The sequence below is a fragment of the Spermophilus citellus genome (assembly GCF_964194105.1).
Source record: "Spermophilus citellus genome assembly, chromosome: 4".
Taxonomy (NCBI): Eukaryota; Metazoa; Chordata; class Mammalia; order Rodentia; family Sciuridae; genus Spermophilus; species Spermophilus citellus.
Genome location: NC_138185.1, coordinates 7,734,297 through 7,759,088, shown reverse-complemented (window position 1 = coordinate 7,759,088; position 24,792 = coordinate 7,734,297). Strand labels below are relative to the sequence as shown.

The 24,792-nt window shown below is 50.4% G+C and overlaps 1 protein-coding gene across 1 annotated transcript in view; it reads right to left on the bottom strand.

The window, feature by feature from the left end:
• Positions 1 to 24,792, bottom strand: part of LOC308646059 (partitioning defective 6 homolog beta) — a 174,974-nt gene that overhangs the window by 127,842 nt on the left and 22,340 nt on the right. The window contains exons 2-4 of the mRNA XM_081288600.1: positions 6,445 to 6,535; positions 3,707 to 3,807; positions 1,314 to 1,412 (exon numbers count right to left, since the gene is read on the bottom strand). Coding sequence (XP_081144726.1) covers positions 1,314 to 1,412; positions 3,707 to 3,807; positions 6,445 to 6,535 — 291 coding nt within the window. The remainder of the gene's footprint in view (positions 1 to 1,313; positions 1,413 to 3,706; positions 3,808 to 6,444; positions 6,536 to 24,792) is intronic.

Sequence of the window (24,792 nt, the reverse complement as noted above, 5' to 3'; positions counted from 1 at the left end):
TCCTCAGCAGGAGACGGTGGCGCTGTGGCTGGTGCCAGGCACATGCTGCCCACTCCCTCTCTGATGCACGTCTTCTGTGCACTGAATTTTTACTCTTTGGAACATGACTGTGCTTTCTTTGCAGGGTGGCTTCTCTGTCCAAGGCGGCCAGGACAGCTATGAGAGCACCCAGCTGACCCCCAGGAGCACAGTACCAGGCCGGGCAAGGCCCAGGGATACCCAGTTCTCTGGTCCCAGGCTGCACATCCCCAAGATCCTCAGCTCATCTTCTCCGAGGGCCTCAACTTGACTCTGAAGCTGGGAAGCCCCAGAAGAGCTAGCAGAGCCAAGGAGGGGCGGGCATGGGGAGCAAGGAGCCTGTGGCCCTGCTGAATGCCAGTCTTGGCCCTGCCTACGAAGCCACTCCTACAACAGAGAGACTTGAGGGGAAATTACAGCAGAGAGAAGGATGAAGAACGGCACAGTTACCAGGTGACCTGGGGGCAGCAACCTGAGGATACCTGGACATGCGATGAGGGTGGCGCTGTGATTCAGACCCTTGGATCAAAGAACAGAGTTAAGAAACTGAAAGAGAAAATTTGTCCTGGCAGGAGTCTGGAGAGTGGGGACAGTGAGGTAAGCAGGCCTGAGTGCAGGGCTCTGTAAGTCGCCATGTGTCCTCCTGTGAGCAAGGAGAAACAGAGGGGTTTCAGCTGGGAAAAGGGGTGGTGAGCCTGAGTAAGGAAGAACATTCTGGAAGCATGGTACAGAATGGACTGAGGCAGCAGCTGAAGCAGGGGTGGCTGAGGGACAGACGTGGGAGGGGCAGGGCTTTAACAGGGGCACAGAACCCACGATGGCAGAGTGTGACGTGGACACACCAGCAGACACCGATGCAGCGGGCGGCTCCCTGCTGGGCCTCTGGGCGTTTCTGGGCAACAAATCTAACCTCGAGGCCAGCGGCCTCCAGGGCTCCGCAGCCACCTCTGCATATCCACAGGAGGGTCTCTGACCAGCCGGGAGGCAGGCTCCATGAACACACACCGAAAGCTGCTTGTCAAGAATGGTGGCGCTCACCCGGCTCCACAGCAGGGGACGAGGAGCCCCGCATGGAGCGGGCAGCCCACCAGCGGGGGCCAGCCACAGCAGGCTGGCTCCTCTCCCTTTCCGTTCAGGGAGCTGATTGCTTACAACAAATGGGTCTTTATATATTGCTTCTATGATTTTTTTAAATGACAAATATGCTATGCAAAGGAACTACAAACATAATTTAAAGTAAAAATAAATCAGGACCAACGGACCGTGACATCGAGAGGAAGCAGCGTGCGACTTACCGAGCCCTTCTCCATTACGCGGTTGAGCATGACCACACCCCTGCTCTTCTGTTCCCACACCATCTCCCAGAAGTGCCCACACGTATTAGGCAAAGGACCCTGCAAGCACACAAGATCAGACACGGTGACGCGGGGACACCACAGCATGGGCTTACCTGTGACAGTCAGCAGTCGGGGGCACCCTCAGGTCTCCCAGCCCAGGCAGAATAGAGGCTACGGCAGGAACAGGACTGCCCTCCTAGCCTGGTGGGCAGCTGTCACAGTCCTGTATCGACCACAGGGGCGCACCCCAATGCAGGTTGCCAACGTGCTTCCTGGCTTGGGCTGGCTGAGGGGTTCCCGGGCTCCTCGCCAAGGGCAGGTGGGACATGGGACAAAACTCTCGAGGCAGTGAGAGGCAGCAAAAGTGTGACCAACTGTGACTCTTCCAATCATTTATCACCTTGTGACCTCAGGCAGGTGCCTCCGTCCCCCTCTATCTCCCTTGAGTGTAAACAGCTCCTCGTCCCAGGGCATGTTCACAGCCGCCAAGGACTGAGCCCACTCTCGGGGGCACCCAGCAGAGGGAAGCCCCACTCTTACCATCAACCCAGACCTGACCACACTCGGCCTTCACTCCTCGACCAAGGAACACAGGAATATGGACACCCAGATGGTCATGCAGGTGGGCACGGGGACGCCTGCGGAGCAGCTGGCCTATGTGGCTGCAGCCCGCCGCCCAGTTGGCACCAGTGTTCCAGGATGCAGCACTGCCTGGGAGGAACGTCACCAGTGCCACCCACCAGGGCGAGCCGCTCCCTGGGGCCAGCACCGCCTCTCCAAGAGTGCTCTGCCCGCCCGCTGGAGTTCCCGCAGCTGCCTGACTCCTCTGCCGGCCCTCCCTCCTCAGCGGCCTGCCCTCAACAAGCTGCCTCCTTCCCCAGCTCAGCTCCGGCCAGCACGGGCCTTCACACAGGCCACCCTCCCCCAGCTAACAAACGCAGCTCCTGCAAGCACAGCCCTGGCTGGCCACCCTCTCATGCCCTGAGTCTGGCTCGGAGAAGGTCCCAGCCACACTGACTGGGAGGGCCACTGTGCGGGAGGCTGTTTTGATTCCTTCTGAAAACCCCAGGGCAAGGGGACGCGTGAGCAGCTCACCGACATCAGTGGGCCCACCAACAGGACTGGCGGAATGTCACGGGTTCCAACAACTGCGAGGGCAGGGGGTGGGGGGACAGCACGGGAAACCCTTCAATGCTCAAGCTGACCCTACACGCCCTAGAATGGGGGACTAAAGTGCTTCCTGACCTCAGCAAGGTGACCTCTCACAGGAGAAGCCCTGGAGAGGTCCTGGGCCTCAACCCTGGCCCCCAGCAGGCAGGCCCCACCGTCCCAGGGCCCTGTTCCCAGAAGCCCAGCCCGACACCCAGAGGTGCGGGAGGAGCAGGGGCTGGGGCCTGGGGGCGGCTGGTGCACAAGCCAGGAACTCACTCCAAGCTGAAGGACCCCACGCTGACTGGGAGGCATGGGTCACGGGTGGGGAGGAACAGGTGGGACAAGAAGGGAGCGAGAAGGGCCAGTGACACATACGCCCTGGCCCAGGTCCCTGTCCAAAGCAGCCTTTGTTCCCAAGGCTTCCGGCTTTGCCAGCACTTCCATTTTTACACAGCAAGCAGAAGGTGCTCCATCATCCCACAGAAGCCCGACAAGCGAGAAAGTGACCATCAGGAGAAAAACCAATGGGGAACTTCAGACTCTTTAAGCCAGCCTCAGGTAACAGGGCAAGACGGAGAACAGCGAATAACTTAATTAGTTGATTAATCAGTAAGAATAAGGAGTCGGCTTTGCCCAGTCTAGATACTTGTGGTCTTGGGGTCACAAACCATTAAGTGTTTACGAGAGGCTCGGTTAATCATTGAACCACCACGCGCTCTTCTCCCCATGAAGATGCCAAAAGCTGGTGGGAGTTTTCAGTGACTATTCACGCCTGTCCGTGTTCTCTAATGACACTTTTCTCGGGGCCAAAAGAGGGGGCCATGGTGAGGAGTTCCGCATGGCTCTTGGGACAGAGGTGACTAGCCTCCTGCCACCCTCCTGCAGAGGTGCCACCCTCTTGCTGAGGTGAGTCTCGAGGATCAGCACAGTACAGGCCCTTCCAAGCCGTGCACCATCGCCCGTCCCCAGGCTGCTGCCAACCTACAGCCGCTTCTCTGTGCTTCCTTCCCGCCCTCTGTACCTTCCGGAACAGAGCAGGGTCACAACAGGCTGAATCTTCAAAGGAGGATGTTTTTCCTATTTTGCTCGTTGGTTTATTAAACACCTGAACTTCTAGACAACATGGCAGGCTTTGTTTAGGCACAAACAGTTAAACTCTTTTAAGTTAAGGTTAAAAAAATCCCAGACAACCTGTTTACCTGGGTGAGAATGTAACTCCTCTGGGCTTCCTCCATTGTTATCAAACTAGCGTTGATGTAGTCGTTCTCCTCCTGGTGCAGCTTGATCCGACTGTGGTCAACTGAAAGGCAAACAGAACCCAGTCCATCTGGGGGTGAGATGTCCACACAGCCGTGCACCCCACAGCAGAGAGGGGAGCCCAGGGCTGGTGGGCGCTGCCTGCCGTCTGTGTGGGCGACTGGCATCTGCAAAAGGCTTCTCTGAGCGTCTGCAGCTCCAAGGGAGCAGCGGCAGTGACGGGCCACATGAGGCCCTGCACAGCCCCAGCCCAGGGTCTGCTCTAGTCCTCCCTCCTGTGACAGCATCACACTCCCCAAACTTGGAGGGCCACACTGGGCCACCAAAGGAGCCATTTTCTAATGCTTAACAAACTTTTACAGGGTAAAAAACACAGCAGCTTTAATTTTTTTTTTAATAGATGGACACGATACCTTTGTTTTCTTTATTTATTTTTTCTGTGGTGCTGAAGATCAAACCCAGGGCCTCGCACGTGCCAGACAGTGCTCTGCCCCAGCCCCAGCCCCAGCCCCACGTGGCTTTAATCTTTGAAAGGGAACAAAATTTACCAAAAAATCCCACGCAGCCCTCCCAGCTGTCGCCGGCACAGTGAGCGACAGCAGCAGGAAGGCTGTGACCGCGCCTCCACCCAACTGTGTCCACAGGCCTGAGACTTGATGGCCTGTCACCCAGCGCCATGGAGGCATACCTGGGACTCTTTTATGTAAGTTTTTTTTTTTTTTTTAAAGTACAAGTATAATTAACTTAAACAATTCAGTCCTTTCAAATGTCATCATCAAAGACTTTAAAAAATAACTCCAAACCCAAAACACTACCAATATAGAAATGTAACTTTTAGATTAGTTTTTAAAAATAAACTCATTTGGAATTTCTACCCCAGGTTATTGGAAACCAACGCCACTTTCTTTCATCATGATTGTCACAAGAGCAGCGCCACCCTGAGGGCCACTCTCCTTATCATGCGGGTCCACGGGAGCAGGTGGGTACTTGCATTCCTGGCACAGCATAAGGGACAATGAACCCAGGTGACCACCCCTAAATAGCACCTTCTCTCTGAGGCCAACAGGAGACGCAGAATTACAGGGAGGGTGAGTGGCTTGTGGCTTTTTTCTGAGAAGGGCTCCAGAGAGAGGGGAGCCTGAGCCCTGGCCACCGCTGGACCACGAGGGCGAGGGCTGGTACAAACTGCGACACTTGGGTAATTCTAAGTGGATCACAGAAATAAAAGATCTCAAAAACAATCGTGTGACTGGCACTGCTGGGCTGGTGGACTCAGACCACACCAGGTGGCCCTGGGTGACAACTGGTCCCCTGGGCCTTGTATTCTCACTTGCCAAGTGCAAGGCTAACAAGAGTACTTCGGGAAGAGGTGACCAGGACATGTGAGTGCAGAGCTGAGCTCAGCTGCTGGTGCAGAAGAGTGCTCTTGACACTATCAGCGTCTTGAGTCAGGTGGCAGGTCCCCTTCCACCTGGACTCATGCCCCCTTTCCCCCTAATGTGAACAGCAAATTACTTTTTCTACTAGAAGGTGAGGTGGGGGAGGAAAAGGAGGACAGGAGGAATGAGGTTGGATGAAAAAGTTCAGGAATTACCTCCCAGGTAGAATATATTAAATATTGGAAAACTGGTTCTTAAACCATTTAGATAAGAGGTAAAAATGTTGTAGCCAATGAATATTGCAGACAACATCGCTCCCTGGTTCAGAGCAAGTATGGCAAAAGCTAGCGACCCAGGGTAACCTGGCACCATAGGAAAGGGGTAAACCCTCACTGTGCCGTCCACTCAAATCAGCTCTCCAGAAGTTTCTGAGCAGGGCTTCACAGCGGCACCAACAAGGTTTTTTGTTCTTATTCATTTTTTTTTAAATAAATACTTATGCAGTGCCTCGGTCTAGACATGCTAAAACAAGAGCATCGGGTGCTCGGGCACCACCGTGGCACCTGAGGACCCAGGACTGCACTTCAGATGTCCCGGTGGCAGCGGTCTCCGCCTCGGCCGATATTCTCTGAGTGAATGGGTGATGGCTGCCGAGGTCAGCAAACACTTCAAAGCACTTTTTTTTAGCTTGACTGTCTCCTCTAGGCCTAGGTCTTGAAATCAGCTCTGGTTTTCCTTGTTTTACACAAATTCTAACAAGTTCAGTTATTTATTTTCAAGATATTGGCATCCTGGGTGCCAGTCGCTCAGAAGGCAGGAGGGTGCCGAGGCCAGCAGGCGCACCCACACTGTACGAGGGAGCAGTAGTGGTGGCAGAGACGTGGCGGGGCTGGAGGGGTGCGATGCACAATTAGAGGCGGACCCACAGCCCCCACCCGACTGCCTGTGTGGGGCACCCCTGTGGTTCAACATGAGGCTGGGCTAATAATACTGCTGCTGAGTCACCAGAAAGGTTCCATTAGGCCTGCTCCACTCTGCTTCAGCTGGTAGGAAAATGATTCATTATAAAACAGTCAAGCTAAAAAAAAGTGCTTTGAACTGTTTGCTGAATTTTCCAGAAACTGAAACCTGCCCTCTCCAATGCTGGAAAAATGAGCCATTACTATAAGTCTCCAATGTCCCTGTTACAGCAAACAATCAAGTCTACAATCGATTTATTGCAAGCCTTGGGGCGAACAGCGAGCGAACTGACCCACAGGCCCTGCAGGAGGAGGGGAAGCGGCCTGCGGGTGGATACTTACAGGGACTGACATCTCGGTACCTGTTTCGGTTTTTGTTCTTAGGAAGCTTCGCCACTCTACAGGGGAAGTCACTGGCTTCATGTCGGATGTCCTACAAAAAAGGATAAAGAGCTCTCTTGAAATTTCTGGCACTGGGCATCCACCAGGACATCTACCTGCGGCCGGCGTGCCAGGCACAGACACTGCAGAGGGCCGGGCTGTGTGGGAAGGGCGGGGTGATAGCTCAGAGATGTGTTCAAGGTTCCAGGAGGAAAACAGGAGGACCGAGCCCAGGTCTGGGGTGGGAGGCAGTGACTTGGCTGGGAGCCACGGATGAGGACGGGTGAGGACGGAGGCAGAGACAGAGGTGGGGGGCGTTCACTTCACTCAGGAACACCCAGCGGGCAAAGGCTGCGGAGTCATCCTGTGCCAGGAACAGCGAGTGGGCAGTGGGAGGAACAACAGACGCTGGAGGACACGGTGGGCAGGCAGGTCTCCAGGAGGGTGGAATGCCAGGCCTCAAGTTCCAACGGAGCCTTTCCTAAAAGGACACGCACGCCAGCCAAATCCCTGCTCTCTCACTAAGGGGGGAGCCGCCTCCCTCCGGGATCCAAGAGACCCTCCTGGCCCTGCTCCAGGAAGACACAGGCCACCCCATTCCCTCCTCGTGCTCCCCCGAGAGCACAGCCATCCATCACAGGTGCATCTGTTCTAGAACTGCCCGAGACCCCCACACAGCCTGGCTGCGCTCACGGCCACTCGCCTGTACCTGCAAAGACGGTTAAAGTGGTAGACTCTAAATTTTGTAGGTTTTACCACAATTCAAAAAAAAAAAAAAAAAAAAGACAAACCCACAGTGGACAGCAGCCAGTGAGACAATGGTGACAGGATTCTGGAAGCTGAAGTCAGGCTGTTAGGAGTGCCACTACCTGGGAGAGCCATCGACACATCAGCAGCCGGGCAGCCGGGGCTATCCCCAGTCTGTTTTCTGGAAAACGTAAACTGGAGCTGAACTGGCACAGTGAAGGGGGAGATGCCCCGCCCAAGCCAGGGGGTGAGGGACACCCTGCAAGCTGCACACCAGAACTGTCCTTCCCTCAAAAAACGCACACCGCTGGCAGCCCCTCCCCTACAGGCAGGAGACTGGGACCAGATCCTCCCACAGCTGTGCAAGCCCAGGCCTGTGACTGCGCCACCTGCTGGGGCTCCCCATCTACCTGTACTCCCTACATGCAGACAACACTGACGACAAGATGTGACAGGACAGTTCCTAAGAAAAAGGCAAAAAACAAGAAAAAAGCCCCTGGATGAAACAAACTGCGTGACCAAGGGCGGGGCGGGGCGGGGCTCCTGCCTGGGGGTGGGGGGGGGCTAGGTTCCAGCCTCAGCACCACATGAACATAAAGGCTTTCTGTCCCTTTACAACTACAAGACAATTTTAGAATATGTTACCGATATGGTCAGAAAGATAAGAAAAGACCTATCTATAAATTAAGAACAGAATATTATAGAAACAAAATTTTCTCTTGGGATTAGAAACAAAATAACAAAATTGGTAAATTCAGCTGAAGGCTCAGATAGAAGTAAAGAAAACACCTCTAAAAAGTAAAGCCCAAAACAAATCCTAGCATGCATGGCACCCTGAGTTTGATTCCTAGCCCCACAAACAAGTCTATAAAATAAGCAAACAAAAGTGAAACTATAAGCATCAGAAAAATTTTGAAGGCAATTTCCCAGATTATCAAGTACTCATCATAAAGACAAAACAGACCCATCCTAAAGCACATTAATGAGCAACTCCAGAACATTCAGTGTTTCTGAGGAGAAAACAGCTCACTTTCAAAGGAGAAGGTGACCAGCATGGCTGTGGACTGGCACGCGCACGCAGAGCTGGCCAGGAATGCCCGATGCCTTCCAGATTCGGAAGGAAACCGCACTCCCACCTACAAATGCACCCCCAGCCCCACAGTCCACAAATGGGAAGGGACAACAAAATCACTCCCGACCCCTTCGACCCCTGCGTGTCTGCGCGTCACCACCCACGCTCCTTCTCAGCACGTCCTTGCACCTGAGTGAAGATGGACTGACGGACACACATGGAAAACCGTCCAACCTAAGCACAGAAGCAAAGGAATTTCCACCCAACTCTGGAAATGGAGTTTCCTGCCAGTCTGACTCAGAGACAGCGGTGTCGGCAACACGCCTTCTGGCACCATCGTGACTGGAAGGACACAAGAAGGTACGAAATTCAGGAAAGGGGGACTTTGGTGGAGAAAGCAAAGGAAGTCTTAAGATGACAGCTATGGGCAGCAGGTCCACAGACCAGACAGACGGACGCAGCCTCCAAAAGGAAGTCTCATGAAAACCCTGCAACAGAACCACTCTGTCCAGCACGGCAGCCGCTAGCCACACGGGCCAGTCTGCACAGAGAGGTTCTGCGAGTGCGAACTTCACTTCAGCATCTGAAGACTTAAAAAAAGCACAAAAAAACGGGCCTGGGATTGTGGCTCGGCGGTAGAGCACTCCCCTAGCACGGGCGAGACCCAGGTTCGATTCTCAGCACCACATAAAAAAATAAAGGCATTGTGTTAAAAAAAAGGCACAAAAAATGAGTAAAAGCACCTCAGATATTTTAAATACTGATATTGATATTCGCAGAAATAATTTGGTAAAATTTGTTTAAGAAAAACATACCCTTAATTCCACCTGGAAAATTATTCTGAGATGCCATGAGAAGGTAGGGAACAATTAGTACAGGTACCAGGAAACCACGCAAAGAAAAGAGCAGCTATTAACAGAAAATCCCCAAACAGAAACAGCATGGTACAGCGCTATCTGAGCCTGCACGTGTCCCAAAACCAGGCACACAGCAAACATTGACTGAATCAAGAAGAGTCCTGGGAGGAGTGGGGGGGTGGAGAGTGGGGGAGGAGAGCAGGGGGAGGAGAGCAGAAGGGGGGAGGGGGGAGAGTTGGGGGGAGGGGGAGCAGGGGGAGGAGAGCAGAAGGGGGAGGGAGAGAGGGGGAGAGTGGGGGAGGAGAGCAGGGGAGAGGGGGGAGGGGAAGGGGAAAGGAGAGCATGGGGAGGGGCGGAAGGAGAGCAGGGGAGAGAGAAGAGGGGAGAGCAGGGTGGGGGAGGAGAGCAGGGGGGAGAGTGGTGGGGGGGAGAGTGGTGGGGGGGAGCGGGGGAGGGGGGGAGGAGAGCAGGGGGGTGATCTGGGGAAGAGGGCAAGGGGGGGAGGGCGGGGGGAGAAGGGCAGGGGGGGAGGGGGAGAGCAGGGGGGAGAAAGGGATAAACAAAAGGGAAGGCTGGTGAAGAAAATGAAATCCAGGACTTCACAGGCGTCTTAATTAAAGAATCAAAAGGTAAGCAGTCCGTCTAAAACTGGGACACAAACACGCTGGAATCAGCACCTGCAGGAGTTGAAAGTTGCTCCCTGTAGGGAGAGACACGGACTCGCCTGCGGAGGGGCACAGCAAACCGTGGGACCTCACTGCCAGCTCCTGGGACTGTTGCAGGCTGGACCGTGGGCACATTCTACTTGGATTAAGGGAAGGGAAAAAAACTTGGGAGCACAGGCCTGTAACCCAGTTACTTGAGAGACTGAGGGAAGAGAATCACAAGTTCATGGCCAGCCTGGGCAACTGAGTCCCCGTCAAAAAATAATAATAATAATGATAATTAATTGATTAAAGAGCTAGGGGTGTAACTCAGTGGCTAAGTACCCCTGCTCAAACTCCATTACCAGGAAAAAGAGTGCTCATGCTCTGCTTCTCTATTTATTTACAAAACTATGAAAAGGCAGGAGATTCTGACTCAGGAGGGACGAGATGTGAGCCTACCTGAGAACAAAGAAACGGACCCAGTTCAAACGCGTCCATCCCCGTCATTTGTGGAAGAAGCTAAGCTTGTGGGGAAGTGCTATCTGCAGAGCCCCAAAATAAACCCAAGTCTTCAGTTTGTTTTCTACCTATAATTGTAACTGGAGGCCTTTAGCAACAGGGAGGAATCCTTGCGGTGAAATGGCCACATGGAAATGGAAGAAGCACTCACTGCGAGAAAGCAAATGGATATTAGTAAGTACTTTTCGTGTGTGTGTGCGTGTGTGTGTGTGTGTGTGTGTGTGAGAGAGAGAGAGAGAGAGAGAGAGAGAGAGAGGGAGGGAGGGAGGGAGGGAGGGAGGGAGGGAGAAACAGAGAAACTTGGAGACATCATTTAATAGGATGCTGGGAAACTTAACAGGGATCCACATGATACTTTTTTAAAAATAGATTTTAAAATTAAGGTTTGCTCACAGAGCAAACTACACTGGTCTTAAGTTTTTCTAAGCATCTCTGAGGTAAAACTGACAAATAAAAAAATACCCATTTTATATGCTCAGTTCACTGAATTTGAAACAATGTCTTCAGCCATGTAATTACCAATGTGACCCAGAGGACATTTTCATCACTCCAAAAAGTTCATCTGTGCCCCCAGTCCCAGCCAGTGCAAACCTGCTTGGTAGCAACAAGTCTACTTTATTCCACAATCGATTGCTTCACCAGTTGCTAAGACAAGCGTGTTAAAATCCCAATTCTTTCTTTTCTCTCCTCCCTCCCTCCCTCTCCTCTTTTTGCAGCATGGGGAATTGGACCCAGGGTCTCAAACATGCTGGCCAATCATTGCACCACTGAGTTACATCTCCAGCCCTTCAAAAAAAAAAAAAAAAAAAAAAAAAAGATAAGGTCTTATAAATTGCCCAGGCTGATCTTGAATTTGAGGTCTTCCTGCCTCAGCCTCCTGAGTACCTGGGATTACAGGAGTGACCCACCACACCCAGCTTTGAAATCCATTTAATTATGAATATCTCCCTCTCCTTTCAGTTCTTGGTTTCTGCTTCATTTATTTGGAAGCTGTTTTGAAGTACACTTGCATTTAGGACCAAATGTCTCCGACAAAGTGATTCCCTCATCATGAAACATCTATTTATCTCCAGTAACATCCCTTATTCTAAATTCTGATCATACAGTCACTCAGCTTTCTTCTGATTAGTGTGTGCATGGTATATCTTTATCTACTCCTAGCTTATCTATGTCTTCATTTTTAAAATGAATTATTATATATACTATAGAGTAATTCTTGCTTTTAAAATCTAATGTGATAATCTTCATCCTTTAACTCAGGTATTTAGACCATTTATATTTAATATAATCATTGATGTGGTTGATCAGAAGCTATCAGAAGCTAGATGTTTACTTGTTTTGCATTTGGCCCGTTCGATCTTTACTCTTCTTTCCTCTTTTCCTGCCTTCTTTTGGTTTGTCCCCTTCTCCCTCTTTCCTGACATTCCATCTAATCTCCACAGCTGACGTCTCCCTTCAGTGTTTTGGTAGTTCTACAGGGTTTATAATATGCATTTAACATAGCGGTCTACCTTCTAATATGACACTTTACCAACAATGTGAGAAAGGAATATTTCTATTGCCCCTACTTATCCTCTGTGCTATTGTTATATTTTACTTCTGTTATAAATACTGCACGGTCCCTTTATTTTTGCTTTGAACAATTATCTCTTTAATTTTCAAAATGAGAAGTGTATTTCATATTAATCTAAACATAGGCCAGTTTTGATACTCCTTACTCATCTGTTAAGATCCTGTCTCCTCTTGTTTGGAGACTCTGATGTATCTCTGCTAGTCAGCTGGCAACAAATACTTCCATTTTTTCCCCTAGAAAAGTTCTTTATTTTGATTTCATTTCTGACAAAAATTTCACTGGATATACCTTGACAGTTTTTTCATTTAAAGTATTTGACAGAAAGCTCGTAGCTGTCTCCATCTTCCTGGTGTGTGGTGTGGGTGATGTACACACAGACACAAGCTCACCACCTCTGGTGCCTTTAAGCCTTTCTCTTCCTCGGTGGTGATTACCGTGGGCCGCCCTGTCATTTTCTTTGTGTCTATTTGGCTTTAGCTTAAGGTTTACTGAAATTCTTGAATCTATGGTTTTATATTTTTCATTAAATTTGGAAAAAAATCTGGACACAATTCCATTAAATATTTTTTCAGGGAATGCAAACTACACTGATTTTGAGATTGTTCATTATTGTTCCACAGGAGACACCTACACCCACCCCTCCTGTCTGTATTTCACTTGGATGTTCTCGTCAGTCTGTCTTCAAGTTCACAGATTCTTTTTTTTCTCTTATGGGGCCTTAACTGCTGTAAACCCCATTCAGTGAAAACTTCAGCTTAGATGCCACTTTTTTCCTTCTTTAGAAGTACTATTTGGATTCCATTTATCCTCTCATCATGTCACCGTTTTCTTTAAGCCTTTAAACAGGGAGTTATTCATAATAACCTTACGTCCTTACTTGCCAACGCAGCATCTGTCGTATTTGTGTTTGTGCCTGAGTTTTTTCCTAGCCATAAATTGCACTGTTTTGCCTTTTTTGTTTTATTTGCATATCTAATAATTTTTTTGTTGGCTGCTTCTACTGAATGACCCACACTTTACAGCGGTCTCTCCATCCTAGATGACATGAACCTGAATGAATGCTGGGAGCTAAACTGTCCCCACAGCTGTTCTTCATCCAGGCTCAGGGGCTCCAGCCGAGGTGTGCACTGTATTGAGCCAAGACTCACGCAACCCTTCAGAGATGGGCGCACAGATCCTGCCCGCTCTCACACCGGCATGCTCCACTCTGTAAATTCCAGTCATCCTGCTTCTGTGAGCTCCAAACTCCGTCTCCTGAACTCGGTGAGACCACCAGGCAGGAAATTAACCTCTGGGCCTACCTATCTATATCCCTCTCCAGTTTATCCAGGTAATGTTTTAAATATCTAAGATTTTAGTATTAGTCACTAAAAAAAATAGATTTTAGACTATGAGCATGTATTCAACAAGTATACAGGGTCCACCAAGTGCCAGCTGTTGTGCTGGGTTCAGCTACAATAAAGAACTGTTAAATGGCCTTGTTTCACAGAACTTACCTTCTACAAGAGAAAAGAGGGGCCCAGAGTCTGTCAGAGGTCAGGCAAGTGCTAACTTAGAACTAAAGCAGGGAAGGGGCGGCAAGGTGGGCGGACTGCTTGAGCACGGTGGTCACAGAGACACCAAGCAGACACAACAGTGTGGGAGGGACATGATGGAGGCAGGAGCGAGCCAGGTGCTGGGGACGGGGTGCAGGCAGGAGAGCTTGGCCAGTCTGAGGGGCGCGGAAGCCCTGGAGGCAGGCTGAGCGGAGGGAACCGGAGAGAAGCTGTGAACTGAGGGAGCACGCCCAGCAGCGATTCTAAGCACTTTGGCTTTTATTTAGAGCCACCAAAGGAAGTCATGGAGGATTTCTGCGCATAGCAGTGACAGCATCCCTCTTGGCTGCTATTTGTAGAAGAGACTGCAGGGGTCAAGGTAGAAGGGAAGACTTGGTCAGGAGGCTGTCGTAACCACCCAGGCAAAAAATGATGGTAGCCTGAAGCTCGGCGATGCTATCAGAGGTGGTGAGAAGGGGACAGTTCCTGCATGACTTATTAGGAATCACTCTCTCTCATGGCCCTCTACTTTAGAGCGGCACAGGGGAAAACCATGCATGCTCTGAGTGCAAGTATTACTTTGTTTAGTAAGATAAAATGCCATGGTTGGGGTCTCAGGACGGGATGCAACACACCTGGACAGTCCCAGGTAGACCTCGGTGGTCTGGAGTGGACCGCCCACTGGGAAGCTTCCAGATTTACAGCAAAACAAGGCTCCCGTGTTCTAGAACTCTACTGAAGGCAGCTAAGCTTCCAGCGGCTGTGGAAAAGGCAGATTCCCGACTGGTGAACAAGGCACCAGATTTGCATCCCAAGTATACAGTACCACTAGAAGTGTTTTCTATTATGTCCACCCACGATCAAATAAATACTCCTAATCCACCAAGTGTCCAAAATCTTCATAAAGAAAACAAAATAAAGGCCCTAAAAGTGATGGGAAGATGAGTGCTGGGTAAATGCAGTGGCCAAACCCAAAATGAAATATCAAACTTGCCGTGGAGCCGGTTTCCACAGTGTCCCCTGAACCAGACTGACCACGTCAGGACCATCAGCCTGTGCTCCGCATTCCAGGGTGGAAAACCCCGAGTGAGCGCGCTCGCCAGTGGAGACCGACACACCACTGTGACCACGGGATGCTCTGCCCCCCTTCCTTACCGCCCCTCCTTGCTCTTGCTACGTAGACTTCAGAAACGTGGCAGACTCGAACGGCACCTGTAACAGGCGTCAAATGTGTGCTCTCTTAGACGGCACGCCTGATGCTCGGCTGCCCGAGCAGGTTTGTGTTTGGTCAAAGCTTACAGGTCAAATGGCTCCAATTTCACCAAATCATTTCATATGGGCATCGGACTCCAAGAGATGTGGATCAGCCCCATGAATCTAACCCAGTGAGAGAATAAAAGCAAGTTCTTCCTGAGTTATGCCTGAGGTGGGCCAGTCACAAGGACTCGATGGAGTTTACACAGCGCCTGCTGAACTGAGGTCTTCACAGAGGCAAGAGGGCGAAGGAGCAAAACCACGCGACCTGAAGAACCCCAAGTGGCAGCTCCTGACTTCCCCTCCCTTCCTAAGGTAACTACAGACAACCTCCCGGGGGCAACTCAGTGACAAAATTCTAGTGACAGAGCAGTAGAGCAACTAATTTTTACATTTCTTTAAGTGTATACATTCATCATCCAAATTAACTCCCAAATCTAACCAGGCAAACAGCTGACACTTGTTTGAGATTTCTGTTTCTCTTGAAAATACACAGGCATAACAGCCGGTTCCACCCCACAGGAATGCTTTGCTTTTATGGAGCGCACCCCTCAGTGACAGAGAGCAGCCTCCCAGGCTCGGGCAGCCTCTCCATGCCCCGGGCAGCTGCGTGTCCGCCACTGGCTCCGCAGTAGACTCTTCCTCATTACAGGACTGCTTGCCCGGGAAGAGGCAGGGGCTGCTTCCCACCAGCCTCAGAAGTCTGATAGGACCTATACCCTCACCTTTGTCACCTCCCAGCACAGGCCCGGGCCCAGAGTAAAAGCATCCTATGAGACTCTGGGCACTGAACTGGAGGATGGTCCCACAGCCTCCCGAAGCGCGGTCCTCGACTCAACACCAAGGCGCTCCACGTCACGGGGCTGCAATGCGCCCAAGAGTGTGCAGCAGATGCGGCCCCGAACGCGCCTTCTCCACTGTCCCCGAAGGAAGCTGGCGAGGGTCTGCTTCTGTTGGCAGCTGCCCCCGCAGCCTCCCGGCGAGAGGTCGCAGACGGCTACCAAGACGTGGAGGCAAAGCAGACAGGTGGTCCCCGCACAGTGACCGCACTCTCCTGATTTAAGGCTAAAGGAAGAGGAAACTCCAGTGGACCTCTCATTCGCTGGAACTCGGAGAACTACAGAGTCCCTTAGCAACTGTCACATGTTCTAAGATCCCCCACCTCCCGAATGACCATCCAATTGAATCTGATCCATCTGAGTCACTGCCTAGTACTTGAGGGCAAGTGCTGGTCCTCAGACAGGGACAGGCCGAGCTGGACGGAAGGGAAACAAGCACAGAGAAGGCGACGGCTTTAAATGCAATGAGGAAGCCCACAGGGTGTGCCCCTCCCGGAACTCCTGTGCCAGCCGGTGAATAAGGAGTTACATACACAGTGGGCATCTGTGTTGGGCTCGCCTGGCATTTTAGAAATGAGATCCTCGAAGTAATGTGTGTTGAACAAATTTAGTTAATTGTAAATCGCATTATAAACGGGAACATAAAATTTCTGTACAGCAAAGCATACTCTGAGAAACCATTAGAGCTTCAATGTCTTTCAGATGGAAAGCAACGCTACACCTTTACACATGGGAGTTAGCAGGGAAGCATCATCACTGCAAAGCCTTGCAGGGTAGCTCCCTGGTACAGCACCGGCCAAGCACACATGAGGCCCTGGCTCCATCCCCACCTCCGCATAAACACACACACCCCATTTAGAAACCCTAGGAGGGCTGGGTTGTGGCTCCGTGGCAGAGCGCTCACCTGGCATATGTGAGGCACTGGGATCGATCCTCAGCACCACATGCCAATAAATAAATTTTAAAAAACACCCAGGAAACAAGTAGTAATAACCTTCATATTGTTAATTTTTCAGGTAAACTAAAATGCCTAAATAATAAAGCTAAAAATTTAGCTAATTAATATGAAGTCAGTTCTGATTTGACTTTTAAAGTGACTATGTATTTAATAAAAATAGATGCTAAAAAATAAACCAGGCACTTCGGAATCTCACATAGAAGTTGAAAGAGAAAGGAGGAGGAAGGGACAACACTGGTCAGGCAGCAGGATATGTCATCACCCCTGCCAGCGCGGGGTCACCTTGCACAGTGCCTGGGCCAAGGTTAGAAGATAATGGAATTACAAGTCACTAACAGAACAGTTGCACGCATTTGTAAAACCGTATGGAAAAAGCAAGTCAGGGGAGGAGGGAGGGAGGGAGGGGACGCAGAATCCCTTCACAGGGTTGGCGTGGGAGTCTCGCTAAACTGCCCAGGGTGGCCTTGAACTTGTGTCTGGCGTCCTCCAGCCTCTGGGATTACAGGTGTCTGCCCCCGCTCCTGGCAGTCACTGAGAACATAAACCCTAGACTGAACACTGGGAGAGGACATAGAAATGAAAGTGACCGTGAGGACTGCCCCAGGCTCGGCATGGAGGAGTAGGAGCAGGAGGGCCCGTCCACAGCACGGCGCAGCGTGGCAGGGAGGGGAGCGCCCAAGCCCAGCCCATCAGCACCAGGGCCTGGGGGAGGGGAGGCTGCAGATGGGGGGCACACAACAGAGAAGCTTCAAAGTAAATCACAGCACTGCCTGGAAACTTTTACCAGAGTTTTCAAAGTGGTAACTTACTTAATTTTCAAAACCTGTGGCCGGGCACAGTGGCACACACCTATAGTGCCCGTGACGTGGGAGGCTGAGATAGGACTCATAAATTTGAGGCTGGCCTTGGCAACTTAGTGAAACCCTGTCTCAAGACAAAAAATAAAAAGGGCTGGGGACATAGCTCAGTGGTGGAGTGCCCCTGGGTTCCCTCCCCAGTACCAAAAAACACTGGTTGTATAGCCCCTGAAAATAGAAAATCCTTAAAAATATAAAAACGGGCCTGCTGTCATTGGTGGTGACCGGAAGTAACTTAGGAGAAAAGTCACTTTCCACATTGGTGCTAACAGCTACTCCGATCCCCTAAGCTCTGAGGCAGCTTTAGCTGAAAATGGTCCAGCTGCCACAGGGGACCCCTCTGGAAACACCGTGGCTGAGGAAGCGCAGGATGATGGTGGTCAGGACAGAAACCCTAACGCAGGTAAGAGGGAAGTGCCTTAACCAGAACTTAGGAGCCCATTCTGAGTTCAGCACAGTAGGCTCTTAGAGCCTGCATACGTGGAATTAGGAAAGAATCATTAACAAAGAAGTTTAAAAACTGCTTATTTAAGTGTCCCTGACTTTAAACCTTATTTTTACAGTCCTTCATATAAGTGTCTGTTTTTTAAAAAATCACTTATGTTTTCTGTTAAATGTCATGAATTTCACCTTGGGCAGAAATCAATAAGCAGAAAATGAATCAGACTTACAGTAACTGATGTCAATAAAACATATTGGAACCAGTATCTTTTTAAATGCTGAGAACCGCAAAACTATTCCTGTAAGAGAACAGTCTAAAAAAATTAAATCTACTTTCACTTCTGTTTTGTTTGCCTTCTGCTTTCCATAAGGACAGCTTCAGAACCTCAGGCCCTGGGGCTGGGCTGCTGCCAGAGGACACTGGTACAGCCGACTTAGGACACAGTGGCTGGCGACATCTGAAAGTGGAACGTGCCCAGCTTCCCTTACTGGAACCTGACTAGTGACCCGGGTTTCCTCCCTCCAGATCCCAGGGAGGGACGCAGCACAGACCACGAGAAACACCACAGTAGCCCTGAGGTAGCAGAAGCAGTCCTTGTGAACCTGGCGCCACTTTGTGCACCATTTAGGAATGTGATGGGGAGAAGACAGAACACCGAGATAAGGTGGCTTTGGTTAAGAAAGTCTTGGGACTCCCCACTGATCACAGCCAGCCGACTCCACCAAGTGCTTTCTAGATGTGACACACTCTTCTATATGCCACCTGAGGGGACCCAGGATGAAGACGGAGCAAAGAGTAAGTCAGGACCAGCACCTAAAAGCATCTAAAGTGATCACTCGGGAAGCCACAAAATCAAACAACTGGGGGAAGCCCAGCCCCTCCTGTGGCTTGCCAAAGACTCTGTGGGTGAACGGATCAAGGTTTAGAGGTCACGTTCAAGTCCCTCGGACTCATCCAGGTATTGACTGAGCCCTGACGACAGGGCAGGCCCTGCGGATGTGACGATGGACAAAGGAGCCAAAAGTCCTGCCACCGTGGAATTCATGCTCCAGTGGGGACGGCGGCTCTGAACCAGGCACTGCTATAGGCAGCCCACACAAGCAGATCTCACGAGGCATCAAGGTCGCAGGGGACCAACAGTGGAACAGAACAACTTGTCCCAAGCAAGTGGACACATCACCTACAACCTCCCCTCCCTGCTCCCCAAGCACCAGGGAGCTGGTCACTCGCAGAGGCAGAGTGTCAAAGGCCATGGCCTCTACATGCACCCCCGCCTCTCTCCCGTCTCACTCCTGGGGATCAGATGAGGGGGCCCAGCACCGAGGCAAGCAAGGGCCACGGGCAGCCCCAGGCGGCATGCCTCGTGAGAAGTTAAGGACAACCTGGTCTGCACACAGATTTGTTTTCTTTTTTAGACCCTAATCCATGAATAAGATGTAGCTCCTCTAACAAAGCTAATTTAGGGTGTTGTTGAGAAAGCAGCAGAGATCTTGAGGGCTTTAGGAGAAAAGTGCACACACGGCAGGCAGAGCACACCCGCGGGTCCTGCTCAGCACCCAGTGCACCAAGTCCTACGGGATGCTCCAAGACAAGACCAGCTCAGCCCACAGGCTGGAGTTTTCTAACTGTTCTCACCATTAGGAAGTCACACAATATTCAGGATATCTGAAATTCCTACTCAAAAAAGCCCTCAAGTGCACTCAAGCGTTATGGAAACACCCTCCCGGCCTCCCCTTTTTTGGCAGGGGCTGGGGGGGTGTTATATGGGGATTGAACTCAGGGGCACACGACCTCTGAGCCACATCCCCAGTCCTTTTTTGTATTTTATTTAGAGACAGGGTCTCACTGAGTTGCTGAGGCTGGCTTTGAACTGACAATCCTCCTGTCTCAGCCTCCTGAGCTGCCGGGATAATAGATGTGCGCCACGACTATTAAAATGGGCATTTTTAAGGGTTCTGTCCCTTTGCCCTCTAGTCACAGCCTTGGGGAACAGCTGCTCAACTTCTGGGGTCTGCCCTCTTAAAACTGAATACATAAAAAATACATTATCTGCCCAACAGAGGCAGGCGGTAAACCTCTGCTAACAACATATGATCAATTTGATCGAGTTATTTCAAGTAGCTGATTCACAATACTGGCATTTTAATACCATTAACAAGAAATGGCAGTGGCACACATCATACCTGTCACAAAGCATCGGGACATAATGTCACTGCTACAGGCAACAGGAGCCCTTGGAGGGTTTGCATGAGGGGGTCACTCTGGTTCCACCCCCACTGGATTACATAGGACACCCCCCTGCCTGCAGGAGCCCTGCTCCCCCCATTCCACTGGAGACCACTGCTGCTCACGGTCTCCGAGCTCTTGCCTTTTCCAGAAGCCACACAGCTGGGATCATTCCATATGTAGCCTTTGCCCATTTTTAAATTAGGTTGTCTGCATTTTTCTTAAGGGTGCCCAGTGCTTCTTATGTATTTTGGGCACAAGTCTTTTGACAGTCAGATGTATTACAAATATCTTTCCGGGTTAGCTTGTGGCGTGTATCAAACTACCCAGAAACACAGCCGCTCATAACTGCCACCCCGCATGCTCGTGACTGTGTCAGGTGCCGTCTGGGCTGTTCTGCCAGGGTGGCCTGGAGCTGGAATGTAATGCTAGTGGCCCAGTGGCCTCGCCCACATACCTGAGGTGGGGCTTGCCCACATACCTGGCTGTCAGCAAGGGCTCTAGTGGTATCTGGGCCACAGGCTGCCCATCACCCAGCAGGCTCACTCACAAGGCAACTCCTGCAAAACCCTCAAGAGGAGCAAGATAGGGCGGCCACACTATCCAGTGCCCTTCTGGGACTCTGCCTAGGTCATGATCCCAACAGAACATTGGCCAACCAAGTCACAGATTCAAAGCAGAGAGAGACCCCATCTCTTCAAGGCACTCACACTCAAAGGAGCAGGCAGACAGGGTGGGAGGTCTGTGACTACTTCTGCAAGCAACCTAACTAATGTGTCTTTTGATGACCAACCCTTCTTATTTAAATGTAGTTCGATGTATCAGTCTTTTTCTTGAGAGCTTTTTGGAGATATTTTATTTAATAGCACCTAGCCCAAGCTCATAAATACCTTCCCTTATATTGTCTTTTGAAAGTCTGTTCTTAAAAGAAAAATAATTTCTGCATGTTTTAATTTAAATCTTGATCATTCTACCTCGAAATATAGCAATCAAATAACAGATGACGATAAAAGAAAAGTCGGTTCCTTCTAACAGTTGATTTATGCACAGGAAGAGGCCCAACCTGGCTGGCTCACAGTGAGGTGTGACGTCTACGGGGTGGTGCACATGGAGCATCTGTCCCTGCTAGTCTTTTGGAATATTAGTGTTCGTCTTACTCAAATAAGATCTTTACATATTTTAAAGTCATCAACTGTTTTTGTTGGAAACCACTTTCCTAAGTTACTTGCACATTAAAAACATCTCAGGTATGGGAAATTAAATTGCAGCGTGGGAGGAAAGAGAATCACAAAGCCGTGGATGACGCAGTGACGACAGAGCTGGAAGTGCTACCTGGGCGATTTTTATCGTCTAGTATTTTTCAATTTTTTTAATAGTGAATATGCTTTGCCTGTGTGATAAAAAGTAATAAAAGTTTAAAATGCGTATGGATTCCCACCCACCTAGCCCTCCTCCTCAAGCTCCTGTACTGCAGGGAGAGGTGGGAGTCTTCCTCAGGATGAAGAGGCCACCTTTTATTTCCTCACACATTTAACCTTAACAGCTCTCACTTCTGCCTAAACCACAACCGCCTTCAGGTCCTGCGCTACAGCGGGCAGCTGGGGAGGTCAGCTGAAGGCCTCCTCTCCCCCTGCCACCTTGGAGCCTGACCCTTATCACAGCTCACAAGGGGCCTCCTGCTTCTTCCCTAGGTTCAGATAGTAGCAGTGGGCGCCCGGCAGCTCTGCTCTTCCCAGAAGGCACAAATCGCTGTCAGAGACGCACAGACCTCACAATCAGAGAAGACAATGGTGCGTCTCAGTTCATGTCTGCAACCATTTAGCAAACTAAAGGTCAAAGAGGAACCCAAGAGATTAAAAGGCAAGGAATTTTAAAAAGCTACAATAGCATTGCTGTTCTTAAAAATGAACATTGTTATTTTGTTCTTCTTCCTGTAAGGAAAAGAATGGGCAGAAAGAAGGCTCTGGAACAAACGCGGACCCAAGTTTATCTGGCATATTTTACTCTGTGTATAGCTTGCAGGAAAATTCAAGAAAATATTAGAGACATTAAGTCATTTCTGTTCATCTTGTTCATAAGCAGATCTTGAAAAAAAAAAAAGCAGAGTTCTCCATTACAGTTACCTTACCTTTGACCTCAAGTGAAGCAAATTTTATTAAGTAAATTTAATTGATATTATTTGAAGTAACTCCTTCAAATAATATCCAGCATAAAGCAGCAAAATCTCGGCATGTTAGCATACCTCACCACCTCTGCAACATGTTTAATTAAATGGGGCATCTTTTGGGCTGGGGTTGTAGCTCAGTGGTAGACGCTCAAGGCATGGGTTCGATCCTCAGCATCACATAAAAATTTAATTAATTAATTAAAGATATCATGTCCAACTTAAAAAAACTGGGCACCGTTTTTGACAGGGGCTAGAGGGGGCGTTATATGGGGATTAAACTCAGGGGCACACGACCTCTGAGCCACATCCCTAGTCCTTTTTTGTATTTTATTTAGAGACAGGGTCTCACTGAGTTGCTGAGGCTGGCTTTGAACTGACAATCCTCCTGTCTCAGCCTCCTGAGCTGCCGGGATAATAGATGTGCGCCACGACTATTAAAATGGGCATTTTTAAGGGTTCTATCCCTTTGCCCTCTAGTCACAGCCTTGGGGAACAGCTGCTCAACTTCTGGGGTCTGCCCTCTTAAAACTGAATACATAAAAAATACATTATCTGCCCAACAGAGGCAGGCGGTAAACCTCTGCTAACAACATATGATCAATTTGTTGAAGCGTCTGAAAGCTAACAGACGCCGGATCCTTCCTCAGGAGGGTGTGCTCGATATCAACGCCAGGGCTGAACTACAGAGGAACTCGGATCCCGACATGCTGCTGGAATACTACTGTCGATAGGTAACTAGGGCCCTAGACAGAGGTAACATCCTTCAGGGAAGTCAGAGCTATGGCACACTCTCCCTGCAGAGCTCAGGAGATGAGCCGTCTGAGGCAGGCCAGCAAGAAAACAAGTCCCCAGAGCCTGTAAGACTCAGATGAGCCAGGAACGTTAGAAACACTCTAGTCACATTTTAATGCAACAACAATTCATGAAGTTGAAAGAGATCACTACTAGGACCCCAGTGTTTTCCTGTCCTACTAAACCATCAGTTTCACAGGAATGCTCAGAGTAAACAGCATCAGATTTCAGATGTGTCCATTAGAGGACAGACTAGTTAAAAAGCCAAAGCTGTAAAACTCTTAGAAGTCACTGGATTACCACCTAAATATAAGCTTTAAGGTGACAAGTCACTGAAGCCAACAGGGCAAGTGTCAGCGGGGCACAGTCCCTGTACAATGAGCGCCCACCTCAATGAGGTGGGTCGCTGTGGCCACCGAGGTCAGTAGAAAGTACCGGGAGGGGCATGTTCTCCGGGAAGGCAGCAGAGGCCGGCAGTAAAAACGAAAGCAGAGCTCGCAGCCACCCAGCAGCCCCGTCTGGGCGGGGCCAGAGAGCTCCTAGGACACAGCCCTGACCGCTGGCCTTGCAGGCTTGGGCTGGCATCGATGGCAGGACGCAGGTCGTGCCGCTCTGGCCAGGCGCTTCCCTGTCGGGGACCCAGGTGCATGGCCAGGCTCCGAGGGGGCACCAGGCACACACAGCTGCTGAGCCTCCTGCCTCTGCTCCCGGGGCTGGGGGACATCCTTTCCAGAAGGGGCCAAATGAGACCCCTGCCCCAACAGCAAGCAGTCACTGGATAAGTGTCCTAAACAGGTCACAAAGAATCCAGGTGACAGCTGTGGATTTGGATTAAGGAAACACACGGCATGAGGCTGGCAGTGAGGAAAAATAATATGTGCACAGGAAAGCGCCAGTGACCACGCCCACTCGGAGAGCGCCACCTCCAGACCTCTAGACAGAAGGCTCAGGGGCCATTTGGGCAATGAGCAATTTCCTGTTATGACATCCAGGGAATGCTGGGTGTGAAAGAACAGATTCTCGGAAGAATATGCCCCTTCCCCTCCGCTTCTCCTGAAAGCAGCAGCATCTTCTGACAAGGCCCAATTCTGGAGAAGGCCATGTTCCATGTGACATGGAATGTAGGCCCCCCACAGCTTCTCTGTAAACTAGGGGAGGAGCAGGCCCACAGATGGACACGTATAAGATTTTGGGGGGAGCCCTCAGGCGTGGCTGACAGGTCCTGAAGTGGCACCCCCTTTCTCCACAGAAAAGCCCCCTTCACCGTGGCTGATTTTAGGACTGTCAGCAAAAGAGTCCAATGTAGAAAAACTTCCTATTCTCGTGTCGCCCTGTTCACTTGGCCCCTTGGCCCACTCCAGGTGCTGGACACCCCTTACTAGTTTTTCACAAACGTATCCAGTATAGTAGTTTGTAGAAATGTGCAAACAAGGCCTCTGGCCTTGAGCTGGGCTTCACAGAGATGTCTACATTTTTAAGATAAGTTACAACTGGGCTCCATGGTAACAGCAGGCAGGGGGAGGAAAGAAAGGGGAGAAGAAGCTCTCCCCTTCTCAGGTGTTGTCCTTGAAGAGTTAACCTGCCCAGAACAGTGAAAGAAAAAGCTGCTTTTATGCGAACTTCTGCAGACTGTGGGCTTCTGAGCCCCTCCCCTTACACGCTGGGTATAAAACTCTGAAACTCCCTGAACTCGGGGATCAGGGGATTGACTGATTACAGCAAAGGCTGTGCCCTCTGAGCCTGGCTGCAGCCAAATAAAACTGTTTCCTGCTGTCTTCGGTGCCTGCCTCGTTCGTCCCTACAACAGTACCAGCACAGCACACA